General features: G+C 39.0%; 1 protein-coding gene across 1 annotated transcript in view; it reads left to right on the top strand.

Moving 5' to 3' along the window:
• Nucleotides 1–23,677, top strand: part of LOC133995968 (thrombospondin type-1 domain-containing protein 7A-like) — a 173,454-nt gene that overhangs the window by 87,392 nt on the left and 62,385 nt on the right. Inside the window, exons 5-9 of the mRNA XM_062435475.1 lie at nucleotides 639–820; nucleotides 4,837–4,979; nucleotides 7,636–7,717; nucleotides 7,868–8,023; nucleotides 14,985–15,188. Of these exons, the coding sequence (XP_062291459.1) occupies nucleotides 639–820; nucleotides 4,837–4,979; nucleotides 7,636–7,717; nucleotides 7,868–8,023; nucleotides 14,985–15,188 (767 nt within the window). The remainder of the gene's footprint in view (nucleotides 1–638; nucleotides 821–4,836; nucleotides 4,980–7,635; nucleotides 7,718–7,867; nucleotides 8,024–14,984; nucleotides 15,189–23,677) is intronic.

Genomic DNA, 23,677 nt, shown 5'->3' with positions numbered 1-23,677 from the left:
CTTGTTTCTGATGTACACTCTCTTATTAATATCATTCTATAGTTTTATCTTCTTATCAATTTTATTTGTCTATTTCTTTTGTCTTTTAGTCTCTTTCTTAACCTAGTTTCAGTGCAGCTTTTATTAAACTTCTTCTATTATCCTTTTTTTTTTTGTCTTTTTAATTGATTTTTTATCCAAATGTTAACTCTAGCTTTTAATAAACCTTTTCTCTTATTCACTCTTATTTTACTTATTTATTTAATTATTTTTACCTATTTAATTAGGTTTCATTTTGTTGTGTTTGTAAAGCCAAATATACACAATGTATAACTGTATACTGATATACCATCTGTACAAAGTAGAACATCTGTCCTATGTAACTCCCAGACAGTGAAACTTAATAACCAGTGACCTTTCATCTGACTGCTCCAGCTTCATATTATGCACCTGGTCAATAGAAATTGTGTTTAGACCAGATCAATAGTCAATAATCAACTCAACAACACAAAATGATAGATCTCCTTTCCTCTTTGTCTTGAAAGCTGATACTGATGATTTGAATCAGTTTTAATCTATTAATGTAACTTTTTCTATGACAATGCAGAGCTGATAAAGTGTATGAGACTCAATCTTCTTTCATCCACCTCCGTCCTCAGTTACAGCTGGAAGACCACAGAGTGGACAGAGTGCAGGGTGGACGTGCTGCTCAGCCAGCAGGACCGTCGTCGTGGAAACCAGACAGGGTTGTGCGGAGGCGGGATTCAGACTCGGGAGGTTTACTGTGTCCAGACCATCATGGATACACCTTCCAACCTAGGAGCGATCAGGAGCAAAGAAGGTGATTTTCCCAGCATGCCTTTCTTCTAACTACTCTCCTCTTGCTATGTTCCATCGAAGCCCATTAGTTCACTTTATCACTATTTTATCTGCACACAAGTCACGCTGGACTCCTCCAAGACTGACCTTTGTTACCAGCTGTGTTTAGGATCTTAATGGAGAACATCTGGTGACAAAGAAACACATGCTTTCTATTCATAAGTACAGTATGTGCAGGGCTGTGGAGGTTACTTAGGAAATGTAATAGGTTACAGATTACTAGTTACTCTGACATGTCAAAAGTCTGACATGAGCTTAATTGGTACTGTGACTCCATTTAAGCCCATGTGTGCTCCAAATAAGCCCGCATCATGATTTATTTACTAAATATCTAAAGAAATATTGATTTCAAAGTATTAAAAACAGCAATAATATGTATTCAGTTACATGTTAATATAAAAAAATGAGTAAAATCTTAAAGGTGTGACTTCAGATGTAACCTCCTTTGTAATCATCAACATTTTCATCATTTAATGACACGTTTTCTCACTAACTACGTAACGCTGTTACATGTAACTAGTTACTCCCCTCCACTGAGTATGGAGGTATTATAAGGACATTATAGGAGTTTATAGTATACATAGTTTTTTTATGTGTCCATAATTAACTGTGTTCGTTAACGTTCCTCTCAAGGCTTAGATGCTGTTTCCTAGTTTTCAAAATGCTTACAGTACACCGTCTTTTGAAAAAATGAAGGAAAAAAAAGCACAACAGCTGTAGTAACATTATATCTTCCAATACAAACAATGATGCATTATTATGATTACTGTAAACAAAGACCTCAACCAAGGAGACAAACGGATTTGGCAGCGAAACATTTGCTTTACTGCACAAATATTGCTTTATGGTAGAATACAGTTTGAAGGTAATCCGCTGCTTTATTCCCGCTCGCTCCACAACAGAAAGTTTAATCTTCATATAAGACAGAATTTATATCATGCAGAGGTATTATCTGCTCAAACACAAACAAACAAACACCAGGGAGGAGGAGGAGGAGGAAAGTAGCAACATCTACTTGGCTTTATGGAGGAAATGATGACATTTTTAATAGCACATGTCTTCAAACGGGCTGGTTAAAAACAGCATCAAATCACATCTGTGGCAGACAAAAAAAAAAGAGTTGTTTATGAGCTTTTGAATCATCTGCTCAGGCTTGCATTTCACACACACACACACACACACACACACACACACGCACACGCACACAGTAAAGTAATGTCATCTGTTCCAGCTCGGCTCGACACACAGTCACTGATACATCCTCCTCCTGCTTTAGCAACCATGTGTGAACCAGAGAGGAGAATTAAAGCAGTTTCCCCTTCATATTAAATCTGGGACTGCGCTGTATGAATATGCTAATGTACGTGCAAAAGCCACACGGAAAGGGAGAGGAGATGAAATATGAGCTTTCACCTAAATTGGTGGCATTACTGAGCACGCGGAGGCTGGAAGTGACCTGGTAGCACGCCCATGCTTATCCAGCAATGACACAATAAGTCTCAGTCCATCTGGCCGCGGAGGCTGAACCTGGCGTCTGCTTCTAGCAAATTATTCAGATCAGCTGCTCACAACCAGCCGCACGCTTTCATCCTTCAGTGTCCAAATTCCACGCTGCCAATTTTGTTAACAGCATTGAGTCTCACACTTCCCTTCCATTTGCCTTTACTGTACATATATTGTCAGGAGGAGATAGGAAACTGTGGCAGCAACCCCCCCCCGAGCCAAATCGTCCTGCCTCCTGAGTGTTAGCACAGTAATTGTTATGGAAAGTGTTTTTGGATGGAAGCACGGAGACATTAATGAAGGCGTTGTGACAGGTGAAAAGTGACTCGATTTGGCTTCGAGGTGTCACTAACAAAAGATGGTGGCAGGAGGAGGAAAGTGAGAAGTAGGGTGAGAAGTTCTGCCGGCTCAGCTGCAGTGTACCACATCCTCCTCCTCCTGCACCTGTCCTTACTCTCTGACAGGTTTTTGTGCTGTCATGTCAGGTATAATTGTAGCTACCCACTAACATGGTCATGCCATTTTTATCCATCTCCCATATTCACGTGCACACTTTCTCACTCCCTGCTTTTAGGCATTGCTTACAATTCCTTCAATGCAGTTTTAACCCCACATACTGTTCATATTCTACACTCTTAAAGTATGTATGGTCAATTTTGACCCAGTTTAAGAATCTCCTCATAAAAAGTGTCTATACCAAATGTTGAACCACAGATGTGTTTAGAAAGCATCAATAGTGGATCTGACTGATCAATAAATGTGTGATTAAATGATTCATGTTTCAGAGAGCAGAGAGAGTGTATTTTTTAGCTTTTACATCACTCATTTATGTAGAAAAAACAGCTACTATCACACAATATCATCATGTCCTATTTTACCTAAGACATGAAAATATAACATAGCAATAATGATGTAAATGTATTTAATGTAAAGTGAAAATGACAAGAACTTTATGGAACTGTGGGGTTTATTGTATAACCATTAGAGCCATCAGTCTTCACTGCTACATCATAAAAAGAATGATTAAAACTATTAACTATTCATTTAACATAAACACATGTCAATAGATAGTACGGCTCAAATTTGACCCAGAACAGCTTCAATGTACAAACATTTGTAGCATCTATACAAAAGTATAACATTTTAAAATATTTTCATTTATGTGCACTTTGGGCCACTTTAGGAAAAGTCATCATATTTCAGGGTAATAGACATTTGGGATGTTTTTACAGCTGTCAACTGTCAAATTTGACCTGAACAATGTGTAAGGTTTAACAGTAAAGGTCTTTTTTGGTGACCATTGGTGCATCTGCTTGGCTGAAGGGAAAATATCTGGTCTAAGATATCTCTCTATCTTCTACACTAACATAATAGCCACTGGTTGTGCTTGGAGTTTGCATCAAAGAGGATATCAAAAAAAAGGAACATTTTCAATTGTAGGTTTGCAAATCACAAGATGAAATAAGTTGAAATTGGTAAATAACAGAACATATCCACATATGAGCAAAGTGGAAGAAGTCTGAGTGTAGCTGTGGAGGGCTGATCAAACAGTAGCTCCCTGCAGCTGAGGCTATTAGGCTTAGATACATGTCACTTAAACAAATACCCAACAATGATTCAGAAAATTGGCATGAATATACATACAGTAAGAAGTGGAAACTATTTAGACCCTGGGTGTGAAATGTCCCTCTAGATCTTTTTCTAAGCTTTCAATCTCACATCACGGATTGTGCTGATGAAAAGTGTGTCAGTGAAAAGATTATTTTGACTCCAACATGTAAAAACATCCGATTTATATTTCAAGAGAAGTTGAGTGGGTTTCAGCACTCAGCTGTTGAAAGTAATGTTCACGTGTGACTGCTTTTATCAAGACTACAGTAACTGTATCATTTCCTCTTTCTGCTGTCATCGCCTGCAGACGCTGATTTCATTGTGATGAGCTGCGTGGCTGAAAGAATCTGTGGAGAGAATCTGTAGCCTAATTAAGCTGATGTAATCTTATCATTTGCTTTCGAGGATGATTAGTAAATCCCAGAGTGACTAAGATAGAATAGTCTGGCAATAATATCTCAGAGCACATTATTCCCAGTCTGATTACTGGGAAGTACATCACAGATCCCTGCTTTCTCTTCATTCGATTTACTCACAGTTGGAAGGTGAAGGCTTTACTCAGTATGGATTTTGTCACAGTCATGCAAGGATTACTGCTGACAGCATCACTGTTTATTGCAATGCTATTCTCAAATGGAGTGTGTTTTTAGATTGTTAAAAGTAGCTTTTTATTTTCCCTGATGGCACATATTTCATTTATTTTGCTTTGAAGAAAACAAGATATTTCACTGTTACTGTGCAGGAGTATAAGTTGTATCAGCTGTTTTTTCCCGTACTGGTACCAATCAATGCGAAACCCTATAGGGGGGCAAGCCGTGACATGCTGTATAACAGCTGTGCCACTGTGATGCCATGAATCCTCAGCTGGAAAGGAACTGGGAGTCAGGTTATTGATGGCAGTCGGCACATGGCAGCTCAGGGTGGCGGCCTCTGAGGTACCCATGCTGGCGGCTGGAAGTGCAGCACAGGGAAGCCTAGACCATCTGGCACAGAGTTACCTGAGCAAGGTCAGTCTGCGTGGAGATGTCCATTAATCAGCCTTTTGTTATGCTCGTGGAGAGCTGCTCAGCCTGGACAAGGAAGGAGAACAAAGAGGCTATTGTCCTCCAAATTAAGCATGTGGTAGAAACGCCTAAATAAGAAATGGGATTTCTGACTGTTCAGTTAGCGTGACAACACATGGACGCGTTGGAATTAAAGTCATCAACAGGTCATTTGGATGCTGTAATTCAGCACCTGTTAGCACAGTGGCATATTTGCTAATCTTCTGTTTAATACCTCCCAGTGGTACGTTATGGCCTGTTCCAATGATAAGATATTTTCACAGCCAGGAAAGACAATTTGGTTAGAATAGCTGATATTTTCTGCCAATATAATTAGAATTGCACATATTTGGCAGGTTGGCTTTAGAGATGGCAGTGTTGGCCAGTCAGTTCAGATAGAAATATCATGACAATTACTCAGATGGATTATCATGAAATTCTTGTACAGACATTCATAGTTAATCATATTGACTTTGGTGACTCCCTAACACTATCAGGTTGACAGTTTAAGTCTAGATCAAAATGTCTCAACAAATGAGCATTGTGCTTGGAGCTGTACTCTGTTTGCTTGTTGGTTTTTCAGTAATTCAGTTTTCAGCATTATAATTCCTTTAAAGTCTGAAATGCATTTATAAGTGTACTGTGTGAATATTCTACTTCTTCATTAACATAAGCTTGTGAGTGCTTTGCCATGTAGGCTAAATTGCAAAGACCAGCACATAGTGCTAGGCTATGTGTGTAGGGTCAATGGAGGCAAATTCAAACACACCAGTATTTTAGTGGTACTTCATTAAATGAGACAATTGACCACTGCATATCTGTCATGTTAACATGACTGAAATACATTAGGTCAGTTAAATAATGTTAGCATAATTGCAACACAGATGGATGTATAAAGAAAACTGGATACATTGTTGGAAGCAGTGCTCCAATCATTCTTATGAAAGTTGCTCAGTGGCACATGACACCACAAATGTTAGACTTCTTCCAAATAGCTTCCACATCTGTGGGGCCCATAGAGCAAGCACATTAGTGACTTCCACTGGCCCAGCCAGCCACTGCAGGGTTTGCCCTCCAGCTAACTTGAATGTAGATAAAACAATTCAATTGTGTGACTTTTCTACACTTTTCAAATGTTTTCAGACCAAATGCATCAAATTGTGATAGTGAAACGAGTCATTTCACAGGTGTTGTGATGCTCAAAAACGTATCTGGTCAGATGTCTCTCACACTTTGTAAGTCTATGGGAAAAAGTCTTTTTGGGCCAATAGCATCATGTGACATTGTAATTACACAGTTTGGCCACTATGTAAAATTGACTTAAAAGCCTGGTGCTGTTTCTGGGGGCTTGCACAGATGTGGTGAGTTGCACAGTGTGAACAATGCTAATGTCACAGTTTCTCCAGCATGTCTCCCCTTATGCTCAGCATGGGTTAGCTGCTCAATCACAAAATCATTGTAACTGACTACTCCACTGGAATCCACATTGCAATGATTTGCTCTTTCAAGCTTTCAGTTGAAACAGATGATGATTAGTGCATTCATGAACAAGCCATTAACATTGTGCCAGGGGATCAATCACAAGTGCTGCCTCAACCTTGTCATGCTCTGTGCCTCAGCCCATCTGAATTTGGAGAAAAAACAAACAAACAAAAACAAAAAACGACAACAGAGGAAGCAAAGACAAAAAGTTAGTGTGAGAAAAGCCCCAACCTGTGCTGACTCTACTGACATCACTTGAGGCAGTTTATCAGATTTCAAACAGCTCCCTCTAGTGGTACAAAAGGTTTTACAGTTACAAAAAAGTAATATTGTTGAAGCAATCTCACAAGTCCTTAGGTGCCTGATTCACTGACCTATTGCAGAAGTATGAATTCCATATACATATCAGCCAATTCAAGTTCATACAGCATGTCAGTATGTGTTTCTCAACAGTGCAGAAAATTACACATCAAACTATATAAACAAATTGGAAAATATTGTATATATTTAATAAAATGGCATCTAATCACATTGCATCATTTGACATATCACCGACTCCTGTGTTACATGGGCACTCAAGGGCATGCCACATGTACGCACTCTAAAGCGACACTATTAAATGATGCACCTTTGGCCAAGCAAAGGCAATTTGCATGTGAATGAGGCTGAGTCTTGTTGTGGAACAACCAGAATGATTCATCAGCCTGATGACCTTGCAGAGAGTCACCTACAGCTGTTTAGAGCCGAGGTCCACCGAGAATCAGGCCAAATGGATGACTGGCCTGCTGCGCTGGGAAAATAATAAAAGCTTTGTAGTTTCAAAGTTGTCTGGTTTTGGAAGATTTTGGGTTTGTGGGGTCCAGGGGAATGAAAGAGTAGCGTGTTTGCATTTTTTTTAACTTTGATTTTTCGGCTGAAAGGATTTGTTTCTGTGGGGATACAGGATTCTCAAGACAGTGCTATTTAAAATCTAAAAAACCAACTTCTGTCTTCTTTCTTTTTGGATATTTTATCATGTCTACGTGGTTTGTTCTGTTAATGAATACACATTTCAAATACCTTTAGTTACTGCACAGCACATATATGCATGGCTCTCTGAACACAGCTTTGAAAATTAATGTAATGTCCTGATGTGTAGACTAGAGATTCTTATTTATTCCCCGTGGTGCAGAGGAAACCATTCACCCAGTACCTCAGGAACCAAGGTTCAGCTTGGCTGGGTACTCTGATAAAACAGAACTGACAGTGCTTGCAGGGTTACTTAATGACAGAGACATGAAATGACACGTTTTCCACCTGGCATCATCTTTCTTATCATTGCAAGTAAATATTTATTGGTGTAATGTTGGTATATTTTTGTGTCTTCATAGCATTGCGACCAGTGGACAGTGATCTGTGCCTGAGCATTACCCCAAACACCACCCAGCTCTGCCATATAAGCTGTCCTGTTGAGTGTGAGGTGTCTTCGTGGAGCGCCTGGGGACCCTGTACCTATGAGAACTGCCAGGACCAGACAGCAAAGAAAGGTAAGAGCTCCCTGCAGACCGTATAATGCCGTTGTGCTATAGACTAGCAAATTGTGTTCTTTGGGGAGATCACAGGCAAAGAACCCTACTGTCCTGATACTGAGTGCAAACACAAGCACAATTTCATGCTAAAATGAGCACCAAAATTGCACTGTGTTACCTGACCAGCATGAACACAAGGTTAGTTGTGCTTTTTTACCCACACTGACACAACAGTTTTTCTTGCCTTTCTTACCAAACAAGTGTGTAAAAAATCAGACCACCTCTTGTGAAAATCGCTATTTCCTACTGACTTCCTGCCAACATGAAAATAGAGCCCTTATGTTCTATTTAAGGCTAAAGCCTTCATAGAACTGTACACATTTTATCTCTGTCCAGTAAACACGTCTGACACTGTGGACCCCTTCATACCAAACTGCTCCCCATCAAAACACCCACCATCTACCATCACCCCTTGTTGAAATGTCAAATTGTGATAACTGATTTTTTTAATCTGTACTGCATATCCACTTGTTTTCAACACAGGGCAAATATCTGTATCTATAATGTGATAAAAATGTTGATAGTGCAACCTGAAGATAGATAGATAAACAGATAGATAGATAGATAGAGATAGATAGATAGATAGATAGATAGATAGATAGATAGATAGATAGATAGATAGATAGATAGATAGATAGATAGATAGAAAGATAGATAGATAGATAGATAGAGATAGATAGATAGATAGATAGATAGATAGATAGATAGATAGAAAGATAGATAGATAGATAGATAGATAGATAGATAGATAGATAGATAGATAGATAGATATGGTGGTATGATGCTGCCACCACCATGCTTCACAGTGGGGATGGTGTGTTTGTGGTGATGTGTAGTGTTTGGTGTCTGCTAAACATAACATCTAGTCTGATGGCAACAAAAACTCAATTTTGGTCTCATCAGACCAAAGAACCTTCTTCTAGTTGACCTTAGAGTCTCCCACATGCCTTTAGGTGAACTCTAGTCAAGATTTAATCTGAGTTTTCTTCAACAGTGACTTTCTCTTTGCAGCTCTCCCATAAAGCAACAGTTGTTGTATGCAGAGTCTCTCCCATCTCAGCTGCTGAAGCTTTGAACTCTTTCAGAGTAGTCATAGGTGTGTTGGTGGCCTCCCTCACCAGTCTCCTTCTTGCATGGTCACTCAGTTTGTGAGGACGGCCTGCTCTCAGATTTACACATGTGCCATACATGGGGAAAATGTCCAAGGGTGTCAATACTTTTTATAAGCACTGTAGGTAGATAGATACTTTATTGATTCTTCACAGGAAATTGCTTGGTTTACAGCAGCTACATCCACACTTGAGCAGGTTGTCCACTAATTGGAAGATCAGCGGTTCGAGTCCCGGCTTTTCCAGTTAGCATGTCGATCTGTCTTTGGGCAAGATACTTAACCCCAAATTGCTCCCGATGGCTGCACCAATGGTGTATGAATGTGTGGGAATGGTTAGTCTCCCTTCTGATGTGCAGGTTGTGTGAATGTGACATTCAGTGTTAAAGTGCATTGAGTGGTTGAAAAGTCTAGAAAAGTGTTATATAAGTACAAATACTTATTATTCTTTGTTCCTTGTCTTACTTTAACTTGGGGCATAATCATGCTTTCAGTTCTCAAGATAAGTTCTCAAAATGTTTTGGGGAATGTAAACAGGTTGTAAAAGCTGACACTGATTCAGTAAGTTAGCTGTGGGTTATATCTTTCTAGCCTACATATTGTTTTACATTTCTGTTTTGTCTAATTGGCACAAGGTAGCAAATGTATGCTTAATAAGCGACTGAGTGTGTAAACTGATGGATTATATACTGAAGATAACTGAAAAATGTGATAATTATCAGGCAAGTTGTTGAGTTAGAAAGGACATTAATTTTTTGTATCATTTTTGATGATTTCTATTATATTTGTATTATTATTTATGGACGTTTCTTCGGTAGTATGTCTAGTTTAATAGTAATAGCTTAGTGCAATGCTCACAATATGAAGACTGCTAACATAATAGCTAGCAGAAAGACTGCTAACATATTAGCTAGCAGAAAGACTGCTAACATAATAGCTAGCAGAAAGACTGCTAACATATTAGCTAGCAGATAGACTGCTAAGCTAAGTGGGTAACTGATTTACAAACTGGTTCCATCAAGCAAATATGTGTATCTATACAATTCAGTGTCACTTTAGCAGTAATTATTCAGATGTTAAAGTTAGTATTGGTGTCCCAGTCAGAGCCCTGGCCTTGTGACAGCACTAAGGGAGGGCATAGCCAAAAAGTCATCATTTTCTCTGTGTATTTGTTAGCTGTTGTGGCAAGTTGTACCAGCCCATCAGCAGGGTTGACGCAGTCGCCGCTCCAGCCCTTAATTATCCCTGGAACAGCGGCGTCCGCCATGACTAATGCATGTTGACTCTGCCTTAATGAAGCGCCTCGAATGAAAGGGATGGGTGGAAATTCTCCGCCATGCATCTTAATGATGGATCCACTCACACTCGCTCATTTGCTCACTTCACTATTTCTGCCCTCGCTGTCGTCTACTGTACGTTGTGCAAAGTGAACATGAACACACACAGGCACACATATTTTCAAGTATGTGTACCCTGACTCTCATTAACCAGAGAGATATGGACTCAAAATGGGTCTTCCAGGCTTTACATCTTTTCATCCCTTTGACACTCAACATGGGAATCGGTAGGCTGTGATTAGAGCGCTTTAGTTTGCTGAATGTTAGTTTATACTGTATGATCTATATGCAGAGGAATGCACACCTTCCTAGTATTTTACTAATATGCAGTTCACTACAGAACTGAACGATTTAAAGAACATGGCATTTTCTCTGACCGATATTGCAGTTGAGATTTAAATTGCATTCTTTTTAATAATTTCAACCTCAGACATGTATTCGTTATCTACATAGAATGAATCAAAATATGTTAGTGTCAAGCATGAACACACATCTTGTTTCTATCTAAAAAAGAACCAGATAAAATGATGCAGTGTCTTACTGTTATTGTCCTCCCAGGATTCTAGAAAAAATAGTTTTCATTAGATGGTGTAGGTGACATATTTGGCCCTCTCCCACTAATGTCAACAAATAACCGGCGTAACGACACAACGCAACAAAAATGGTGCTCTTCGACTAGAAATGCCCTGCAGATAATAGCTCTCCAGCTAATGAGACGACTACCTGCCCCCCGTCAACCACAACGCATTTCAGAACCAAACACCAACCGCTGCAGTGGCGAGTCGCCCACTCCCGAGCACACACAGCTAAAACAACACTAGTCTGTCAACAAAGAAGCAGAAACAACCTCCAGAGTGATAGCAGAACGTAGGTTACCCCCTTTCACTTTGTCTGTCGGTGGTTGAAAGATTGTAATAAGCACACATTTCACAACAAAACTATAACACGTTGCTCCACGGCCGCAGCTCTTTGATATCACCATGTCTGTAACACATTGCTCCCTGGCTACAGCTTGCTGAGCCTAGCAGTAGTTAGTAAACACGGTCGGTAAAAAGTAAAAAAGGTGGTGGTTTGTGGAGGTTAATGTGTATTTTTGCAGACTGGGTAGTGTGGTACGGTTCGTAGCAGACAGCGGCCAGAGCGCAACAGTAGGCATCTGTGTGTGTGTTTGTGTGTGAGGCGAGCATGTTCATGTGAGGGGGGCAGAGGGGTGACTGACTGATTGGGAGTGAGATATGCTTTGTTAAAACATTGTGCCAAACATAATGTTAGTGATATTTTATATTATTTTGAGAAGTGTACGCGAGCGGTGCAGGACCTGTAAACTGGAAGTGTAATGTAAATAAAAACAAAAAAAAACAAAAAAAATCAGACAACATATGATGTCACGAAACCAATACCTTGATGACTGATAGAGTGTACTTGTACTTTGTGCACTAACAGTACATTTTATGATATTATTGAGGTTCAGAATGTCCCATCAACATGGTTCTTATATTAGTGAAACCCTGACGGTATTCATATATGAATATTTGTGCTCTACTCAAAAATGTCTGGATGTAAAGACAAGGAATTACAACATTTTATTTTCCATTTTGAATTTTTCCCAAAGCATGCAAAAATGATGGCATCTCTGAATAGCTTAACTTGTCCTGCAAAAAAGTTAATAAAAAAACCCCCAATATATGTCATGCCTGTGTGACGCATGTATTGACATTCACATAAGCCTATAAGTGAAGGAAATTTAAAAAACGAGCAAAAATGCTGTAGGGTTAAAAGTTCAAACTACATACATGATTGAAAGCTGGACCAGCTGTTGGCACAGCGTCACTTTCAGTGGATTTGATGGCTGTAGACTACATTCATCTAACTAGGCAAGAGCTTAATAGCCTTTTGACAGTGGGTCTGGGTCTGGCTCTGACTCTGCCCTCTGGCACAAGGTAATCCATTTGCCATAATGATATCAGAGTGCTTCTTCTCAAATGCAGGACTCTTATCGTCAACATGTAATCGTTTTTGTGGTGCGACAGTTAGTTATCTTAAATGTGTGTCGAGGTAACAGGGTAGCTGCAGGTCTTAAAAGGTCTTCAAAAACATTCAATTCATTTTCTCAAAACTAGGTCTGAGAAGGTTTCTCAACCCAACCGGTCGAGGCAGATGGCCGCCCTACTGTCGCCAAGTGCTTGCTCATGGGGGGATGTTAGGTCTCTAAATGAAAGAGTACAGTGTAGACCTGCTCTGTGAAAATGCCCTGAAATAACTTCTGTGATTTGATCCTATATAAATAAAATTGACTTGACTTGACCTGAGAAGGTATTACATTTTTAATCAATTAATTATTAATTATGTAAAGTCTTAAATCTCAGTAACAGATGTGTGACATGTGTCTCTTTCCTGCTGGTGACAGTAACAGTTGTATGTGGTTGTGGCTGTCTAACTCTGTCTCCTAGAATAACATTCATATACAACTAAATTACAACAGTATATATATTATAAAATACATTTAATGATGACTGAATTACACTTTCTCTGAACATAATGAGAAAATGTCAATTTCCACATATGGCAACTTCCAAAAATGTTGATAATGAACATATATATTAAATGTTCAAGCACCATACCTAGCTTTTTTTCTCTTCCCCATCAAAATATCTGATCTTGCAGTATAATATTCGCCAGAAGAAATGTTTCATCAATATTAAACATTATATATTTATGTTTAGATACTGGGAGCACATGGTTCAGGTTAGAGAAAGATTGTAGTCTCGGTTTTGTCTTGTTTGAGATGCATGTTTTTTGTACACGGTCCCTGTTATAAATACATTTAATACACATAAATAAATTAATAATAATTCCAACTGGTCATTATTCTAGTAGAATGATCATGAGAATGTTGGGAATGTTGGGTCTCTTTAAAATTAAAACCTGAAGAGTACGGTTTAGACCTGCTATATGTGTGAAGTGCCTTGAGATGACTTTGTTGTGATTTGGCGCAATATAAATAAAGATTGATTGATTTATTGATTGATTGATTGATTGATTGATTGATTGATTGATTGATTGATTGATTGATTGATTGATTGAGAAGGTTTTAAATTATGTTCTATTTGTTATTTAAAATGCCTAAAAGTCTAACATTTATTTTAATGAATAACGCACAATGTCTGGGCAGATGTAAGTGTTAGATGCAATATTTTTTATACCATTTTATGTGTTCTATAAGGGTTCTTTGTAAAATGGTCTTTGCTTAAGGAAGCCACCTTTGACAAATAGTGCAAACTAATGTATCAGGACGACAGCAGATTTCATCTTATATTTGGAATGAATTAGAATCTCTGTTAATAAATATTGCCTATATGTACATTGTACACACATATATATAACAGTTCATACAGCTTGTTAAGATACTGTTAATAATATATGTATGTTGTAATGTTGTGGCTGTAAATCCTAATATTGATTTAACAAAAATCAATTCAGCTGCAGCAGAGATTTTTTTTCTTTCTGTGTTCACCTTCGCCATCATCATCATCATCACTTTTCCCTGAGATTCACTGCATAGCCTTGCTATCCTGAGCCGATATCATGTCCGTGATGGGTCATCACATATGATTGTTTCCATGTATGTGTGTCTTCAGTCAAAATGAAGGCTCCAGCTCTGACAGCAGCTGCCTGGGCTGCCTTGCTATCTCGCAGCCAAAGCCATTCATAATACACCCTGCAGATAGCAAGTGAGTGATGCCTGATAGAATTGAATTCCCTGCACCCCAGGTCTCATCTCCCTCCATACAATCCCACCCCTCCCCCCCTCTGATAAAACCACCATCAATGGGTCTAGACACATGACAGTACATGTTCAGCTGACCTGCCTGATTAAATAAAGGTTTTCAAGGGGAAAAGAGAGACAAAAATGAAATAGAATAGGAGGAGATTCTGCCGACTCCACCTGAGTCCCGCAGGCACTCCGGGGCTCCGCTGCCTTATCGGGCTGGAGCAGGAGTGTGGATTAGAGGGTGTGTGACCTTGGCTGGGGTGCAGTTAACACACCCCCCCCCCCCCCCCCCCCATGGAATCATGGAATCCCATGCCCTTGAGCAAAGGAAACCACACATACATGAGAACAAACCCCAGCTGAATGAATGGTTTCCTGCATGCATTAGTCACTTCGGATGAAAGTTCATGTAATGAGTAGAATAAAAAAGTCAATTTAGGAAGTTCGTCTTCATAAATGTCAGTCAACTTCAGGCTTAATGGACTGTCACGTTACATGCATTGCTATCATCAAAGGCACACTGTGACCACAGAGTGAAGTTAATGTGCTTACAGTTGCACAGATTCCGTCAAATTGCGCAGAGGTTTTGCTCAACAGATCACAGAGGGGGTCGGGGGGTCGGAGGGGGCGCGGCTGTGGTTGATTAGCATGGGGCTGGTTCACGTTCATCAACTTCATTAAGTTCCTGTTGTTCCTCGACAGGGTTCAAACTGAGGAAGAGGAAGATCGTCAATGAGCCGACGGGCGGGACGGGGAACTGCCCCCACCTAGTGGAAGCGATACCTTGTGAAGACCCCAGCTGCTACGACTGGCTGGTGGTTAAACTGGAGGAGTGCATCCCTGATAATGAGAAGGAATGTGGACCAGGAACACAGAACCCTCAAGTGCAGTGTGTCAACAGTGATGGTGAGTACATGAAACATTTGACTTTAAAGCAGCTCTTTGTGTCTAGGACTAACAGGCACCAAAAGCATTTTTAACTGATGTTCTTCTTTGGTTCTAAGCAATAATTACTGTACAGAGACCAGTCTAGAGTCTACAGTCGCATCATTTGATGTTCATCAGCTGACGCCTGCAGCACCCGCTGGGCACATCACCCAGTCATGATTGAGATAAAATTGCTGCTTTTTCTGGAGTTCTGGCACATTTTTGCTGATGGGAAGTTGGACAGTAGCGAATCCCAATGCGCTGACGTGCATCAACTCGTGATGACGCACGTCAAGTTAAAGCTGGCTCACATACTAAACAATGGGTGTGGGTGTGTATGACGCACATCATACAACACCAGTGTGCGTCCCCCCCCCCCCCAACAGTGTGGGCAGCACTGTTGATGAAGTCTTAGTTTCTTTCAGCTGCTTTCTTTCCATGGTGTGTTAAAAAAAATAATGGCCAACTACCAGCTGTTTATCAGTTGATTCTCAGTAAACTCAGACACCTACAGCACCAGAAAGGTACAGGCCATATGAGAGTAAATCAATGTGTCAGCTGTATATTGTGCTAAAGTAGCTCTCACACTGTGTTTGTCTTACACCACTGTACCATATTGCAATCAATATTGTGAAGCCTCCAGTTGAATAGTTGAACTTTTGAAATGGAACATATTTGCATGGAAAAGGAGAAGATGTCATTTTAAGAACTTTTAACTAGGTAATTTTTTTTTTGTGGAAATACTGCATCAGACCAATCAGCAGCTATCATATTCTCTGTGCACTAATGAACTGTGTATAACTGTTGTGTGTCATTGCCCCTTATTTAAATATTTATTTATATTTTAAAGCATTCAACACATACAGTATTTTAACGTTTGTATGGATACGGGTGTTAGCAGTATTATTATTACGTAACTTTCCCTAGGGGAAAATTCAAAATTGACTCAACAGTATATGGGTTAGATGTGTTTGGGCTCGTGCGTGTGTGTGCAAGTGTTATGTGTATATATTTAATACTCAATGTGTATGCTGCAATTGGACTGCTCAATCAGAGTTTCATTGTATACTTGCAATGACAATAAAGATCTATATCATGGCTTCAGGCTAAATCCAATGCAGAAATACATTAAAGTGCTAATGCTAGCTGCTCCAACTCACTTCCATTCAAAAAGTCAGTATTTATTTTCAATGAGTCATTATAGCAAAGCAATTTTATTTATAAAACACATTTCAGCAACGAGGCATTTCAAAGTGATTCACATAGAACATTAAAAACATTCAGATAAAGTGGAGCAGTCATTCAAGTTAAGAGGATAGAAAATAAAAGCTGTGGTTGTCTGATTAATTGATTGATTCATTAATTGATTGTTTGATTGATTGATTTAAGGAGATCTGTGAAGACACAGCAGTTGAGTCTAAAGATAAATGAATGGACAAGTTTTTCTAAATCCTGCTGACACATAAGTCCTTTAATCCTTGATATATTCCTCATTTGATAGAAGGCTGACTTTGTAATTGTCTTAATGTGGCTGTTGAAATCCAGGTCTGAATCCATGACTACACCAAGATCGTAAACATCATTTAAAGCCGAGTGCTGACTTTTAATCATTCTTCCTTAGCACAAAAAAAATCCAATTACTTCAGTTTAGTCTTTAGTTTAATTGAAGAAAATTCTAATGTTATCTGTGTTTAAGTGGATGTCAATGAAGACCTTAACAAGAGCAGTCAGTGCTGTGCTGTGGTTGAAATCCTGACCGAAAGACATCACTTAAAAATAAGAAGTTTGATACGAGCCTGTAATTGTTCATGTGGTGAAGTATCTAGATTGTTCTTCTCTGCAGTTTTCAGGGCCTGTGGGAAGAAACCTGAGAGAAGAGTCGTGCTGAAAATGTGTAGAAGATCTGAGACAACTAGATACGTTTTTTGAAAAAGCTTGTTGGCAGAATATCAAGGCCACAGAGGGAGGATGTTGTGTAATGTTCTCTGAGTCTTTTTTTTTTTTAGTTTAATCAGATCAAATGTTGTCTTACTTGAGTTGATTTTAAGTGGACGCAGGGATAACACATATCCTGACATGGAAGTTGTGTCAGTGAAGCAGGAGGTAAATTGATCGCAGGCCCTGGTGGATAGATGTCCGAACATGATTGGTTATGCTAGCCTGTTAACTGTAGCAGACAAGGCACATACAGTATTGTTGTTTTTGATGATGATGTTTGAGAGGAAGGGCCACCTTGCATTTCTCAGTTCCAATGAACCAGGAGATTTGTTGTTTTCTACACTTTATTTTTTCTATTCTGACCAGCGTGTCATATCTCCATGGAGATCTGTTCTTACCAGACATCTCTTTCACCTTAGTAGGTGTAATGGCATCAGTACTGAAAACCAAAAGTAGGTAGGTGTGGAAGATAAAGCCTGAATACATAGCGCTTTGTGATGATCTGTTCCAACATTTGTGTGCACAGAGATATCACATAACACAGGAATGATCAGAGAGAGCAACATCAGCCACTAAAACCTTAGAAATGTTCAGACACTCTGAGATGTTTAAGTCCAGAGTGTTTCCTTTGTTGTGTGTGGGCTGAGTTACATGCTGAGTCAGTCCATAGATGGGTCAGTGACAAATAAGGTTTGGCAAGATGAGCAATTCAAATATATTTAAAAAAAAATAGTTTAAAAGCAGCATCAGATGCTCCTGAAAATGTCAAATGGTGTAACCACAAAAGAATGATAAATATTACATATTTTATCACCTACAGTGTATTTAAGTGGACTTATACTAATAATTACTTCATTTTTAAAAGATAATCCTGATCTCCATGGTTACCAGAGTAAATGTAATATTTAGAACAATTGTATTACATTACCTTTATTTATTAAAAAAGTTATAATGTAAGATCATGTTAAACTAGTTGATATGGTGTTTTATTGACAATTTACTGTTTTTAAGCAAGTTGAATTATTTGGTACAAAGTTTTTATGGTTACACCACTTAGACATTTTTGCCATAATCCTCTAATATATTCTCTCAAAATGGATTAAAAGCAGAAATTTGTTGCTGGATCCACAAAAAAAAAGAATGTGTGCACGTTATTCATATGTTTATTTTCACATTTTAACCCCCTTTACATTTGACTAAACCACATGGACAAAAAGAAAAGGTCATTAACCCATATATCAAGAACACAACACAGTTCTTTAGTGCCTCTGTCCTCAGGGTTGTCAGCCTGGATGTTAAAATCACCAACAATAACCACACAGTCAAAGTCAGAGTTATAGAGAGCTGTTCAGCAAAGTCATCAGTTGTGGCAAGTAGATGTTTAGGACCGTAGCTCGAGAAGAGAGATTCAGCTGAAGAGCCACTTATTCAAAAGAAGCAACATTTCCATAAGACATCTGCTTGCATTGGAGGGAATCATTAAACAAAGTGGCAGCTCCATCCTTAAGTACTGTAACTTGTTAAAGTTAGGAGGGGTTGACTCGATAAGAACAGCTGTAGTGTTATCTTGTTCTAACCAAGTTTCAGTTAAAAACATCAAATCTAGATGGTGCTTGACAATAAAATGTTTTTTCCTGCTGTTTAAGGAAGCTAGATCTTGGGTCTTGATATTGTCCTTACCTTGGAACTTGATTTGCATGTCTGTGGTGTTTTGGAGAGCAGCATGGGGCACATGGTGCACAGGTGAGAGAAGAGGGACAGACAGGTGGGAGGTTCATTTTGAATGAAGCAGCTCGTTTTGGTTGATATTTGGTTCCAGATGTCAGGCTAAAAACAGATGTTTCAGAATCACATCTGTTTGTGGTGCAACCTGAATCTGCTGCTGATTCGGTGATTTTATCAACAAGATCAGTCTAAACACTAGCTGCAGACATGTTGCAACATATTTATTTTAATTAAGCACTCCATATAAACAGCTTAATAGCAGTCTATTTCTTATTTTAATTTTATTTCTATAGTTATTGTAGAATCTAACCAATGAAAAAAAACTACACCATCTGTCTTTGGCTTCAGATTTGTGTTAATGTGTGTTCTTCATAAACCAGCCAGACATTTCCTGAAGAAAATGTGAGCTGTCGCTATCATGTTTAATTCTTTTTTTCCACTTCTTTCCAGTTTTAGTATAATCTGCATTACAAAATAAGTGCACTTGTAAATTACACATTAGCTGTATGAAGTAACGTGAAGAACAACAATACAACAGTATAGTACAGTATTCAAAAAAAAAAAAAAGAAAAATGAAGAAAACAAATGGAAAGACATTACCTACGGAAACAACATAAATAAATAAATAAATAAATAAATACAATGAAGTAAATTAACATAAAAAAGGGGTCCACAATGCCCAGAATTTATTTTCCAGACCCCTTCAATGTATGTATGATTTTTTCAAGCTTGATGCAATTTAAGATATCTTTAATCCAAAGGACATGTGATGGAGGTGCAGAAGATTTCCATGAGCAAGATTTGTTGTTTCACCAACAGAGTAACAAAGGCGATCACATCCTTGTTCATTTTGGTCAGATGCAGCGCAGGTACAGAAACCCACAATTAGATCCTGAACGATATATCAGTCAACTGATATTATCAGCTGATATTGGCCCGTCACAGATATATTAGTACCAGTGTTTATTCCATCTGATATGTGCTGAAATACTATTTTAAAGACATATAGGCCGCATTTTATATATATTTAATCCTTTTTCCTCATTCAAGTTTAATATATACAATTCCCGTAGTTTACTGTTTCAGTGCACTGATGTCATTTTATTCTTAAACTGTTAAATATGATGGGCTCCATTACACATCTTGTTCACGAGTGTTTAATAACCACATTTTTAAAAAAGTGTGTTTATGTATATATCCTGTATATATAATCGGCTGATATATCCATATTGGATTTTTTTTACTCCCTAATATCAATATTGGTATCGGCCCCAATAATCCTGTATTAGTCGGGCTCTACCCAGAATCATGCTATTATGGGCTCCGGTTCAATCTGTGTATCATGTTTAACTATGACTGGCAAAACTTTCAGGGTCTCTGATCTATATCCTCCTTCATTCAGCCCTTTTGCATGTTGCGCTGCTGCACATACGTGACCCAAAACAGCTGGTTTGGATTGAGACGCCCACAATCCGTGTACCTACCACCTTGTGCTTGTTGCAATTAAAATAGGGTCCATTATGTTTTACACAGCCAGGTACAGGTGTTTGAAACCACACATGTAACAGCATTGATGGAGCTAATTACCAGATGAGTGTATATGTTTGGTGTTCAGTGTGCTGTAGGTCACTTTACTCAGCTCTGATTGCTGCGGAGATGCTTGGCTTCACTTTGAACCGACGCTCGTTGGGCCTTATAGCATTGGCCCGCCGCCCGACACTGTAATTATTGTATTTGTTGCGTAGGGAGATATTCCTCTATTGTTTGTGCTATTCTAAGCTATTTCATTATGTTCCTGTATATGTGTGTAGCTGCACTCTCCTGGGCTCCAGCTCAGGCGACCGGCCAAAATTGTGCTGGAAGAAAATGTGAAGCACCAAGAGATCAGTCTTGGCACTGCCTGAGGGAGGTCTCTCTCTCTCTCTCTCTCCCTCTCTCACACACACACACACTCACACTCACATACACACATTCTGACCCGCGGACTAAACACCTGCTTTCTTGTTCATCCGTCACCATACCAGAGAAACATCAGGTAGTCATGGTGGTGCCTGTAACGCTGTTTAGCATCAAGAAAAAGAGCAGCGGTTTCTATTCACCTATTGCTCTTTGTCTCTGAGGCGCAGGAGCAGCTTCCCTTACTTGTCTTTCCAAGTCATGCACACCTACTCACCACGTTGGTGTGTAGCTGCTTTTGAAAAGTCTCACAAGCTCCGAATGTCTTCATATGGGAAGAAGTTGAAAAGCAGCAGAGCTTCCCTCGAGAGGAATAGAGTGAAAACCAACTCTCTGTACAACTGTAGCTACAGAGAAAAAGTAGTTCAAAATACAACATCTGACTTACAACGTCACATGTCAGCAACATATAACAGTAATAACAAAAGTATCTGGCATTAGATGTGAAGTCCAAAGGTTTCCCACTGTGAGACTTTAGTTCTGTGTAGCTGCATCTTAAAGTTGAACTCTCTGCTGGATGCTGGATGTCACATCCATCACTACTAAAGTTGGACTGTAAACATTCAACAAAAGTATGCTGTTTTCCTTTTATAGGAGAAGATAAAAAGGCTCAATTTGTAGTTATAATCCTTGAGATTTAAATTATATCAACCGCCATTTTTGATTTGTTGAAGAAAATCACTTGTTCAAAGTTTGCTGTGGTGTTGGATGTAGCACACTGACACAGAGCAGGCCTGAGACAGTAGTCTGACCCAGAGCTAATTAAATGGAGGCATTTTGAACAGTAAGACCGAGGCAGTGATCTGCAAAGAAACAAAAGTCAGGAAGGAAAAGCATTTGAATTCAGACCTTACAGTGTGACACACACAGGCAAGATCAAGGGTTAACTTAGGGGGAAGTGGTTCTTAGCTGGTCAGTTGACAATGTTAACTGCAAAGAGTCACAACGGAAATTGGAAAACCCTTTTTCCCTTGGTTCCTAGGAGGATACGCAGTACTTTTATATATCGTCCCATTTCCATTAAGTTGCTTCCGATATCGGGGTAAAATTTAGGAAGTGGGAACTTTACAGGAACGTCCTCTCACTCTGTCCTCTCAGCTGTTGCTGGAGGTGACCTAATCATTCTGCAACAGTTTATAGGCGCTTATTTTGGAGCTTTCCATTGATATCACATCCTGCTTTGAATACACCCGATCAGCACAGAGTCAACCTCAACCTGTTCTTCAGGGGCGGTTCTCGCTATGGAGACATTATTACCCCAAAGTTCCTGCAGTGGAAACGGCCCTCCTTAGTAGTTGAACTACATATGACTCTTTGGACCTGATTTACTAAGATCCCAAATAGTAGGTACTAAATTGCGTGCACGGTGCAATAGATTGCACGTCTCGTTTGCGTGCGTTTTGCAGGTGATCTACTAAGAATAATAAGAATAACTGTGTAAATGAAAACAGGTGCAACAGGGTGGAGACAGCAGTATTTAAATGAGGGTTTTGTGTCTTTATGGAGAGTTTGGACGAGCAGAAAGCTGCAAGAACAAAATGAAATGTGATCAGGTTCTAGTGGAAGAGGTTAACTAATATATTGAGTTATAACAAAAACTAATATTACCAGAGAAACCCACATATAGAGAGTATTAGTGATGAAGACAATGCTGTTAGTTAAACCTAAAATATTCCACTCCAGAAATATTAACACAGGTGGAAAAACTCTGTCCTGTGTGTATTCTGTCATTGTGTCTCCGTCTCCTCGTCTCCATGGTAACAGCCGGTTAATACCTGTCCTTCAGAGGTATTATTTATAGACACAGTTAGCGTCAGAAATAATACCTTCAGGTTTGGTAAATCACAATGCGTGTGCTAAATAACATATTTACATTTTCTCCTCCCTGTATTTTGCACACTGGGGTTAAAACGTCTCATATTACATTCATTATGGTAAACTACTAATATTACATTCATTATGGTAAACTACTAATATTACATTCATTACGGTAAACGTACTAAATGGACAGTATGTATTATCTTGCACAGTTGAAAGACACAAACCTCAGTGCATTGTGTTAGTAGATCAGCTTGCACATTTTTTGCGGGTGATGTCAAGTTTGCACACGTTTCTACACACGCAGACCTTTAGTAAATCAGGCCCTTTATGTGTTAGAACCATTGCTGTCATAGTCCTGCACAGACCCATGAGAGACTGGATGTAACACCGGATGAATAAACTTGAATTTAGAAATATCTAGTTGAAATGAAGGAAAAGGACACCAGTGATACAGCAAAGCATTCTTGACACCTTTATAAGGTCAGTGTCAGTGAACTGTTTTTAACACTGTGTGTGTCATTGTAGATCATCGTCAAGTATGAAACAACTGATCTACCAGAAACTCAGCGAGCAGGATCTACCGTCATGAGCCAGTTAGTCCAATTAGAAAGAAAATTCTGCCGGACTTCTCCACTTCTAGCATGAACGGAGCTCAAACTTTCAGAACTGCTGCTACAGTAGCTGCAGTGAAAGAAAAAATAATATGGCATTGAAAAAATAACTGGATGTGTGTTTCTTGTCTTTGGTGGAAGGGTGGGAACAGGAAACAACTGGGAATGTGAGGAATATTTCTCCTTCTTTGATTTTTTTGCTTATTTTTGTTAATCAGAGTCTAGCTTGCCCCAATCAAAGAGATGGTAAAAGCCATCCTCCATCACTCTCACATATTCTCTCAGGCTCTCTGAGGAAAAGCAAACATTTATTTTAGTGTGTGTGAGATGCAGGAAGCTGCATACCTTGAGAGAATTGTAACGATGCATTTTTTAAATTAGATTTCTTTCTTTCTTGTTTTCTGTTTGTTCTTTTTT

Source organism: Scomber scombrus, chromosome 16 (assembly GCF_963691925.1).
Source record: "Scomber scombrus chromosome 16, fScoSco1.1, whole genome shotgun sequence".
Taxonomy (NCBI): domain Eukaryota; kingdom Metazoa; phylum Chordata; class Actinopteri; order Scombriformes; family Scombridae; genus Scomber; species Scomber scombrus.
The sequence above is the reverse complement of the archived record's forward strand: the minus strand, read 5'-3'. Positions and strand labels throughout refer to the sequence as shown.